Here is an 11,219-nt window from a genome sequence, read left to right on the forward strand (position 1 = left end):
AACTTTATTGTTTCTCAAAACTCCATATGTTGAGAATTTTTGTGTGTACGCCTTGTGAGTCGATCTATGTCTACAATTGTCCTGTCTTTTATTTGAGCTACAAGGAAGCAAGCCTACTGAAGATGTTCTCAGCAATCCCGCTTCGGAACCCTCCCAAATTTTAGTTCTGAACCATGCTACGTATGGGGTGCGCGTCTTCACGGCCACCCCCTGCCAGACTTACACCAAATCCAGCTTTTCAAAAAGAAAGGAACGTGAATAAAGTAACATTTCAGCGCGCAAAATTAGCCAGAAGCCTTCAGTAACATTCTCACTTTTTTCAGGAACATCAGAGAGTTTTCTAATAGGAATTTGAAAAGTTTGGGGCCCCAAAGAAATAGCGTCAAGGCCACTGCGCATGCGCAAAACCCAAATCACGTTTGGGATTAGGGTTGGAGACGCTATTTCTCAAGTTTGGCGGGAGCCCCAAAGCCTTCCCCAAAAGTTTTGGATCAGACAAACGTGACGGCACTCACTGAAGTGACCGACTCTCGGTCAAGAATAGAGTGACATAAAATAGAGGGAGTTTTCAAAGCGCCGTTGACCCTATTAGAAAACTCTTCGCTCCTGCTTGACCGAAAGCGTGCATACGCAAAGGGCTTTGGGGCCCCAAACTTCTGGGGCCCCTATTAGAAAACTCGCTATTATTCAGTCAAACTGAATTTACCATGCCGTTTAGTTTGAGCAGTGTGCATTCAGTGTCGCTTATTATAGGCCCTATTCGATATCCTCATCGAACGTTTCTTAGCAGTCAAGAGGAGCGGTAAAAGTGGCAAAGCGCACCACGGTGACGCCTTGACCATGGACAAAGAGGGCGAGTCGGTCTCATCGCATACTCTGGCCAAGTCGAACAGCACGCCGGCCGTACCACTGCCGCTGCCGGGTGAGGAGAACCCCTTTTTCAAGCCCGAGAAGCATGTGGAGCCCATAGCACCCGTCACACCCACCGGAGACTTGCACCACGCTGTCAGGAAAGGCCAAACAGCCCCCGAGCACATGCACATAACGTATGATCGCCAGGCTAGCCTCAATGTGGGATGGAGCAAATCACCGACTGTCACCGAGAATGGCACAGGCCCGATGACAAAGACCAGTAAGTGCTTTGCTTCAGGGTGTTCACGGGGTGAAGTGTGTCCCCCATAATCAAGCGATCTCGTTTTCAGATCAAATTTGTTCACTAGTTTACATATTGAAAGAGCCGACCAGCTCTGTCGTACTAACAGGAACAGATTATGCATTCGTGACACAAAAACGTTGTCTTGTTGCTGCGCTGTCAGTTTTGCGGCTCATCATTTTATTATCAATATGTTTTTTTTCTGTTTGAAGTTTGTCGCTACATCAGTGATTACGTTATTTTGACGTCTTTTATCACGGTAATCTCAAGTCTATAGTGTACATGTGTTCTTACACTTATCTCCTATCAACAAAGACTTACACAAAAAAGCAAATAAACGAAATAATTGGGACAAGTCACTCTCACTCAATTCACTGTATTTCACATGGTAACCAATCACGATAACGTTCATTATGATATTTGCTGACACCGAACAACGAGTGATGTTCACTCAGCTGGCTTTCATTAGAGCGAAGACCCAAGAGACAGGATAGTTTTTCAGAGAACAAGAGGTACAATATCTACCGAAACTATAGAGAATTTCAGATTTGTATTTTTTCTGCAAAACCTACGACGAGCTGTTGCAAAAAAATCTGCAGTGATCCTGGTGAGAAAACAAGTTGTATAAAGTTTATGAAAGCGAAAATGATCTACAATACAATATAAAATATTATAAACTCTGTACTCGACTTATTAGGGAAAAACAAAAAAAAACAAAAAACACGTGTAACAGCCTATCATCTCGTAGCGAAGAAGTATATACTGAAACTTATTTTTTGACTTAATGTGCAGCACTCAACCAAGTTTCTAACCTGAACGTTTTATATTGTTCTGTCAATCCGTAGATCGAATACTGGCATGCTTCATATCTGGAAACTCCCCAAGCAGCATGGACGCCTTGCCACCTCCTGGTATCTGCGATTACCTCATTTACGCTAGCGCCGGCCACGCCAAAGGTCAACTTCGTTTTGACTATCCGTCCAGTGAGTCTACGTTACCCTGTGAATTGCACTACTCGGTGTACGCTTTTTTTTTTACCGCAGAACCTGCTTGAACTTAATGATGCGGTGTGACAGGTGCCGAGTCTGTTGTGAACGCATAGATCGTAGCTGCATATTTCTATAGTGGACTATATCAGTTCAATTTCACATGTACAGAGTTCTTGGACGCAAGCCAACTAGCCCAAGTTCAATATTGTAGCCTACGAGTGACATTATGGAAGCAGCTTCTCATTGCGCTAATGCCCTATCTTGGTGGTGACGCGAGCGATATTATCATTACTTAGCGCTTGGCGGCAGCAATTTTTTGCGGACCATCTCTTCCCTCAATCGCAATATTGCAGAAAAGAGACCTGCATGGCTGTCACATTTCTCATTTAAGCATATTGTCGATGTGATATATGGTACACTAATGTGACACTCACGATGGCATTAACGCCAAAGACTTCGATTTGCGAAAAAAAAACGTGTGAGTTCTCGGTATATTTTTTTTTGCCGTTAGAACATGACACAGCTTACTATGCTTATCTAACATTGATAAACGTTCCCTCTGTTGTTTATTTAGCGTCGTCGCCTCAAGTTTTTCTACGCAAATATTACGCAGCGTGACTCCAGTCGTGCACCTTCTCAACTCCAGTCGTGCAGCTTCACAACAACAAAACGAAAATATTTTTCTCAATACATTAGTAGCTCTTTACTCTCTCGGCCTGTATCTGTAAGGTATTGTGTTTTGGGTAGAAATAGGCTTTTTACCTGGTTTATTTTCACCTAAATATTGGGGTATTACCCGAATACTTTTAGATAAATTTTCGCAGAATATTTTTGTAATTTTTCATCTTGCGCAGACCTTTGCAACAGAGCGTATATTTGCACTCCCAGTTGCATCACCACCACCTTCTTTACACTTAGGCAATGTTACTTTCATTTGCCGCTTTTACGTTAAAACGAAATTACCGAAAACAAAATTAAACGTATATTTGTGGCTTCCTTTCTTCGTTGAACTGAAGCAGTTTGAATTCCAAAATAGAGATATGAGTTTTTACGTCCCCACACCACGATATAATTATGTGGAACACCTTAGTAAAGGGATACGGAAATCGCTGAAATCTGATGTATTTTAACTTGCACTGGAATTGCACAGTACACGGGCCTCTACTGCTCCGCCTACATTGAAATAGACCAAAGCGGCTGGAATCATACCTGAAACCTTAGGGCCAGCAGCTGAGCACCTTAACCCGTGACCCCCAAGGCTTACAATTCTAAGGTTATATTTCAAGAATATATGCTATACGATGTGTTCTTAACGACAAGGCAACAATCTAGGCACTGTAGTGGCATCATGAAAATAAAGAGTTCATTTTCATGTCAAAGCGATGCAGCCCGCCAGCAGAACTTACAGTAGGGCCAGTGGTAATAGTTTTGTAAAATCCGAAAATTTCTATCGTAGATAACCGGGTTTAAAGAATTAATACACCTGGAGATGAAGAGCAGAGCATCTCGACCCCACGTGCCACGTGCCCTTCCTCGCTCTTCTCTTCCTTTAGTGCGCGCAATGTCCACTGTTTATAACAAGTTTACCACCTCTATTTTTAATGGGAAAGGCTTAGATCCCTTCTCAAACACGAAAATTGGCCATCAAATTGGGCGTACTATGGCGTCGGCGCCATCCCGAGAGATGCAAAAAGTCATCAAGTGACGGCGTCCCCATATGACGCAATGATAACGTAACATATCTCTTGAATTCATCCCTTAGTCAAAAGCGGGCTGATTGCGAAAGCAGTGCAAACCCACGCTCAATGTAAAAATCTTTAGGACGGGGGCGGTGGACGATGATTATATCGACTGGAAAGACAAAGATAGCTTTCGTCCTCGAGTCACGTTAGGCAAATGCATAATAAACCATGTGATTTTCTTTTTATTGCGATAACAATTAAATTGACACTCTAGGCTGGATTTTGTCGGCGGCATTGACGTCGGGATCACTCTCCGCATAAGTATTCGTATCTATATATATATATATAAATGCAAAAGAGAAAAAAACCTGAAAAAGACACCAGTGCGCGGAATCAAACGTGGTACCTGGGCGTCGTGAATGTCACCGTGGGGCACCTCCTTCGCCGTTCAAGCTGCAAGCTATTTATACCTACCACTTACCGCTGTTGGCGGGCGTCTCGAGGGGAGGGGGGGGAACTATCGTGCTTTCAGCATTATCCGCAAGATGGCACAATGAACACGCGGCCGCTCTCATCTATCACGCGTATACTCTGGCCAGCGGAGAGGAGGGGAGTGGACGATCTCTAGCGCGCCCTTATCGCCCGGTGTGAAGGATCATAGAATTTGGCTGACGTTGGGCTTGCACTGGAACGATTCTGTTGTAGTTACGGGGCGCACAACAGTCACTGCAATCATTGCACAGCCTCAGTTTGCGAAAAGGACGCACTTTTCAGACACAGCAAAGTAACAACTTGGACGGTTATTCGCGTTCATCTTTACCTGTGAGTATGTTTCGTGCATCATTTGTGCGTGAGAAACGCGGATCACGTTTAGATCTGCTTGCCATTCTGCGCGAGACCTTCCAATTTCTCGCTAACGCGTTCATTGCTTTACCTTTGGAGCAAAGCTGTCACTTTTTTTTTGATACTATGGCAGAAGGAACGCACCGGAGAATGATGCACGAATGAATAGCACTGCATCATCAGTCACCCAAGTAACCTACAATGAAATAACCCTTTCGCGAGAAAGAATAAAGTTTTCATTTCTTCAAAGCGACAGTGTAAGCTGTGTACTAGGCGCTGTGTTCACTGCGAACCACTGGTTGTGCAGCGTTCAAGAAGTTTCGTGAGCAGGCTCGTAGCTCGCAGTCGACCAGCATTGGCAGTGCGTGGGGTGTTGCACTGAACGTGGCCGAAGCGATGTCAGGCCAGAATGGCGTCTGGGGCGAGCATCGGCAAGAGTTCGGGCTTCAGGTGCGCCAGCTGCTCCACACCTACGGCATCTCCTGCTTCGGCCTCGCTGACGTTCACACTACTTCGGCCGACTTCATCGACACCGCCAACGACTATGTTGACTTCTATAAGGTGTTTTGCTACGAAAACTATGCGCTGATTGATAGCGTGAAACATTTCTTTTTTCTATATATGGTGGATACGTTCAAGGCAGCTGTGCAGTGGTTTCAAAATGTAGCCGTAGTGATTTCTGCTGTGGTGTCATCTGTACGAAATGTAATGCAACACAACATTTGTAACAGCGTCAAGTTTGTTTCGAAACGTAAACAATCAAGTATTATTTTAAAAGAACGTTACTTTACGAGTAATAAATTCCTAATAATGCCGCGTACTGGCTAGAAAAAGGGTCTTTTTTTGCATCTGGCTAAAATGGGTCTCATCCTACTTAACAAGCACCCAGGGTGCAAGAAAAGTGCTTCTGTTGCGCCGGAACCATACGTTTATAATACTGAACGGTACACTTTACGATGAAGTTTAGGGTTGCACTCGCCTGTATACCGTAAAATGCCGAGCAAGCTCCCCCCCCCCCCCCTCCCACTTCACGGTGAAAGATAATTCGAACAGGTGCAGTTGTTCTGTGTACGAAAACAACCGATGAGCGAAGCTCCTCAAAATGGGACGTGAACGTCTATGAGCCTGATCTCGCTGCCATTGCTTTCATGGAGGCGGTATGGGGGGGAGGGGGGGGAGCAAAGCTTTTAGAACCAGTACAGTTTCACCACTCCACTAGCGAGCCGGCACAGGTGGCTGACGTGTGAACTTACGGGACTGGTTCCATATTACTCCACTTGCTGCGTCTTACAGGATCGGATACGGCAACGCAGCATTGCTCTGAATGGCGTGTTGCCAACGCTAATGGCGGAGGCCACGTACATGCCGCAGCGAGCTGAGACGCGTGAGGAGTAGCCGCTTGCAATGCGTTGCGCGTTTCTCCGTGCTCGCATTCTCAGTACTCCTAGCGTGATGTGCGAACGCGTGAAAAATGATCAAGACGGAACTGTGCAGCACCGGTAGTTCTTGCGTCAGACATCGCGTCCACTTCGAAGAACAAGTGTCTCTGGGGAGTTGTGAAAGTTACCTGGCTTTAGAAACGCTGGGGTGGTGAGCGGTGACCCGGCGAGGAGCTCTGACGACGGCGAGGTGAGCACCCAAGGAGCTGAGCTCTTAAAGAAGGACCATGTGCCATGTAGCGCGCACACACACAAAGCACAGACTTCCAACTAAGTTTATTTCTTGAAGTTACAACACCTAAAGAAGTCGAGTAGGAACAATCGAGCCGATAATCGTACAGCTTATTCCTTTTCTTGATAATGACAATTTTCTTTTTTGATGATGTCAATGAGGATGAACTGTTGCAAGTGTCTCCATTGAAGCAACGACTTTTAGACCAATATACGACCGACCACATGACAACCAAATTCTATAAACAACATTACGTACGCATTAAGTGCATTGATGTGCTTCTTTTTACAAGCAATGCTCGTCTTGAAAAAAAATGACTGCACTAAGGAAAGGGGCGGATGCGCAAATAGGGGTTCTTGCTCCCCGGCGAAGATTTATAACGCAGAGTCTGTCCTCCGTGAAGTCAAAAGCCAGTAAATTTCTCTTGAATTTTGAAAATATCAGCGCAAAGGAGCTTTGAGGGTCTCTTTGGTACGCACGCTGTCCACAGAGGCGGTGTAGTGGTTAGAGTGCTCGGCTTCATCGTATATCGCATTGCATTGATTTATTTGAAGGGTTTAATGAATCAAAATTACCATATGATATGATACACGCCGTAGTGGAGGGCTCCGAAAATTTCGACCACTTCTGCTTCTTTAACGTGCACCCGAATCTGAGCACACGGGCCTACAGCATTTCCATCTCCATCGAAACACGCAGCCGCCGCAGCCGGAATTCGATACCGCGACCTGAGGATAAGCTACCAAGTACTCTAGCCGCTAGACCACCACGCTGGGGCCATCGCATTGCATGAATAGTGTCGTACAGCGCACCAAGCCTCGGACAGTTTCCTGTGTTGTAGCCCAGAGCTAAGCACATCGTGTTCTTCACAGCAGGTGCGATCTCGTGCAGTGGATTTAGGAATTATTTAGGATTTAGTGGTTATAGGAATTAACTGCATGAATGCTTTCTATTTTTTCCGTTTTTGTCTAAGTTCGCCTCTGTCGAAAATCGGGCGCCATGCATCAAAACCACGTCGTCGATCTTAGTAACGCCACAGCCTACCATCTTCCTGCGAGTGTGCTGGTAGCACACGAAAACGCTTCGCGGATGACTAATATACTAAGCAGCAGTAGAGTGAACACTTGCTATTAGAATGCACTCACGTGGTTTTAAGCAAAGAAGAGGTACCCGGTTCTTTGTTGACACCATGCTCATCGTCTCGGTGAAGTTTCGGCCAAACACATCATCTACTCTGCCCGAACTTTAAATTGGGCCTGCTTGCTCACGGCACGGCACCTGCGCTAAGTGAGGACGGCGCTGCGGCTATCCATCTTGTGCATCGTGATCGAGTGATGATGCCTCTTTTTTTTTCAAATGAAGCTTTTCGTTAGTTAAAATTTCAGTGGCAGTGCTCTCGGCGAGATATTTGGCGCCTGTGAGCGCAGAAACTAGGCCCTTGAAAATTCAAATGTCACATGCGGATTTTTATGTGCCGTTTTCAAACAAGTGATATTCTTTTGATCATGGGCTTGTCGGCGAACAGCCGTTTTCGATACGGCAATATCACCTTTTAAGGTGGTCACGCGTCATTTTACGATGCCCCATTTCACTCTTACCCTGATATCAGCGCACGACCTCCCGTTCCGGTACCGGCACCGGAAATTGAGACATTAGGCGCTAAATGTGCACGCCCTGATGCAACGCCAGTAGCCTATCAGAGTCATCTCGCTTCCACCGGGGAAAGAAAGAAAGAAAGAAAGAAAAAAAGAAAGAAAGAAAGAAAGAAAGAAAGAAAGAAAGAAAGAAAGAAAGAAAGAAAGAAAGAAAGAAAGAAAATAGGTTGCGCACGCATGCGCCAGCATTGATTGATTTGTGGGGTTTAACGTCCCAAAACCACCATATGATTATGAGAGACGCCGTAGTGGAGGGCTCCGGAAATTTCGACCACCTGGGGTTCTTTAACGTGCACCCAAATCTGAGCACACGTGCCTACGACATTTCCGCCTCCATCGGAAATGCAGCCGCCGCAGCCGGGATTTGAACCCGCGACCTGCGGGTCAGCGGCCGAGTACCTTAGCCACTAGACCACCGCAGCAGGGCATGCGCCAGCATTTACTTGCTCTTGATTTCCCGATAGACGAAGACCTCCTGAATACTCTAGCTAGTAGTGATTGTTAATCTTAGCATCAAATTTTGCATTGCCAATTTTTCGAGTAGTCCTCGTGGTTGCACAGCTGCGTAGTGACCACAAAAATGAATAGCCTATAGCTTCGATTTGATTGATAAGTTAGGTTTACCGTCCCGAAACTACCAAATGGTTGTGAGAGATGCCGTTGTGGAGGGCTCCGGAAATTTAGACCAGCTGGGGTTCTTTAACATGCAACCCAAATCTGAGCACAAGGGCCTACAGCATTTTACCGTAAGGTTAAGTAGCGCTGTTTTTAACTCAGACAAGAAGAAATAAGAAGGACACAACGCCTCTTGTCCATATTGAAAACTGCGCTACTTAACCACACAGTAAAATTATTGACCACCAACTAGCTCAGTTATCAACCTAAGTGGTCAACAGCACTTTCGCCTCCATGTAAAATGCGGCCGCCACAGTCAGGATTTGATCTCGCGACTTGCGGGTCAGCAGTCAAGTTCCTTAGCCACTACAAAACACCGCAGTGGGGCAAGCCTGTAGCTTCCCAACGCTTCTTTCTGCATTGTTGTGCTTACTACTTTTACATGAAAGCTGTTTTCTTTTACGATGAACTAACTAGCACACACTTGTGGCATGAAAACAATCCGCAACAGCATAACTAAATTCCACGCACGAAGAAGTAGCGCTTGGTCCACATAAAATTATTACATAGTTCAAATCAACTGTGCTCTCTTTTTGGAATGAAAACTACTGGTGCACCTGCTGCTGTAGCAAGACTGTATTGTCAAAGTTGGCTGAATACTAATTATTCTCCTTACAGAAGTTAAAGCTGACTTCTTTTTTCTTTTTCCTGCTTGTTTGCAGAATTTCTACGGCATACTTGTAAAGCACCGCGTCCCCTCGGGAGTAAAGCCTACCTTGTTTTTCGGCATGCGTGTCCTGGGAATGTTCTATTCAAACCGGGATGCATTCCGGGACAAAATCGGCAACGTGGTGCAGTGAGTGTCAGCGCTTCATGAATGTCTATTCCAAGAATGCTGCCGGATATTGCGAGCACTATAATTTCATTCGGGTACTTGTGTGGTTCACTGCACAAAGCCACGTTTAATTACAACTATATGAACCAGAAACACATTTTTATTGCAAGGTTGCGGGCACATATATTGAAATGTGAGCCACCATAACATTTCATCCCAAGTGAATATGCCATGCGAACTCACTCGCTGTAATTTGTCCTTTGCCATTTGTAGCGTTAATAATATAGTAATAATAATATTTGAAACCGTGCGTTTTAGGGGATTGACTTACTATTCACGTGATTTCGACTTTTACGAATGCCCTATGTACTTTACGATCCACATTAGAATAGTTTTTCTACTCCCCGAAACGTGCCAACACCTCGATATGATTACGCGGCACACCGTTACAGAAGGTTCCGGAAATTTTGACCATCGGCTCTTTTTTGACGTGCACTGACACAAGACAAGCCTCTATAGCATGCCTTCATTTAAATGTGACTGTCGCGCCCGGGAAACTTTATGGCTTTTTTTTTATTTACAGAGTTCCTGCAATGCCATAGCGGCATTACTGCAGGGGGGTATACAAACTAAGTCCAATATGGTTACTAATATTTCTGAGATAGTGACATTATAAACATTCTGGAAAATAAAACAACATATGATATTTACAGCAAGAAATAAAAAAAAACAATTTTAGTACAATATGGCACGTGCAAAACAGGTACTAAATGTGAATAGGCATGTCACAATGTCACAATGATGAAAAAAAAAGCGCTGTTGCCACACAAGTTTACGATATCGTCGGGAAGTTCCTCCTAGTCTCTAATTGTTTTTAAAAAGAAGGAGTTGGCGAAAGTTGTGGTTTTAAATGCGTATTCTCGTATTTTTAGTAGTATTGCCATCTTTTGGATCGATATGTTGGTGCTAGTGGATATTCTGACTTCTCGATTCCTGTTGGTTTATAGCATATACTATGCAGAAGTTTTAGTCGAAGTCTCCGTCTTCTGGATTGTGTAGTTACCCAGCCTAATGTGGCTTTTATTTCTGATATACTAGCAAACGGGTCGTAATATTTGCTGATGAAACGGGCTGCCTGGTTTTGATTTTTTTTATTATTTCTTCAAGATAATTTTGAACCGGGTCCCCGATAACATAAGCATATTTAAGTATTGACCTTACATGTAGGAAGTAGAGAGTTTTTTTACCTCTTTTGTTCCGCAATTAGAGTTTCTGTGAATAAAAAGCAAAATTCTACTAGTCTTTAAAATCATTTGGTCTATATGTCTGTTCCAATTGAATGATTCTTAGAATGGAACGATTCTTGACCGATGATAGGAAGCTTTTTTTTACTATCTTAAACTACTGCTACTTTGAGCAAAATACTCCGTCATTGCTGAAGAACTTGAAATACAAATATGGTATGTCTTTTTTTTTCTGATTTATTGCTATAATTTAGAGCTTTATATATTTTTATTCAGATTTGTCTTCTTTCCTCTTTTTTGGTAAAAGAAAAATCTGGATACCTATCAAATAAGATTTCTTGGTTCGAAACCATTGCATATGCCGAAAGACTGAAAACGTTAATGCCCGTGGCCCTGGTATTTTATCCTAAGGCTAAACATAATAATTAATTGTTGTTGACTAATCTGAAACTCTGAAAAGGTATAAAAGCACGTCACCCAAATGGTCGCCAAGGGAGCCAAGGATGAATACTCTCAAAAACACTGCCAAAAT

The 11,219-nt window shown here is 44.1% G+C and overlaps 1 protein-coding gene across 1 annotated transcript; it reads left to right on the top strand.

The window, feature by feature from the left end:
- The first annotated feature begins 793 nt into the window (after positions 1 to 793).
- Positions 794 to 9,468, top strand: LOC142775168 (uncharacterized). The gene is made up of 4 exons (XM_075876511.1): positions 794 to 1,132; positions 1,999 to 2,136; positions 4,975 to 5,228; positions 9,331 to 9,468. Exons 1-4 carry the CDS (start codon positions 841 to 843, stop codon positions 9,466 to 9,468), a joined length of 822 nt encoding a protein of 273 aa, XP_075732626.1. The 5' UTR covers positions 794 to 840.
- The last annotated feature ends 1,751 nt before the right edge of the window (positions 9,469 to 11,219 follow it).

Source organism: Rhipicephalus microplus, chromosome X (genome assembly GCF_043290135.1).
Source record: "Rhipicephalus microplus isolate Deutch F79 chromosome X, USDA_Rmic, whole genome shotgun sequence".
In the NCBI taxonomy this organism is placed as follows: domain Eukaryota; kingdom Metazoa; phylum Arthropoda; class Arachnida; order Ixodida; family Ixodidae; genus Rhipicephalus; species Rhipicephalus microplus.

Bases quoted from the DNA above. Each gene is read 5' to 3' on its own strand.
- LOC142775168 (XM_075876511.1), top strand. From the start codon at position 841: ATGGACAAAGAGGGCGAGTCGGTCTCATCGCATACTCTGGCCAAGTCG. The intron at 1,133-1,998 runs GTAAGTGCTTTG...GTCAATCCGTAG, and splicing joins AGGCCCGATGACAAAGACCA to ATCGAATACTGGCATGCTTC. The intron at 5,229-9,330 runs GTGTTTTGCTAC...GCTTGTTTGCAG, and splicing joins ACTATGTTGACTTCTATAAG to AATTTCTACGGCATACTTGT.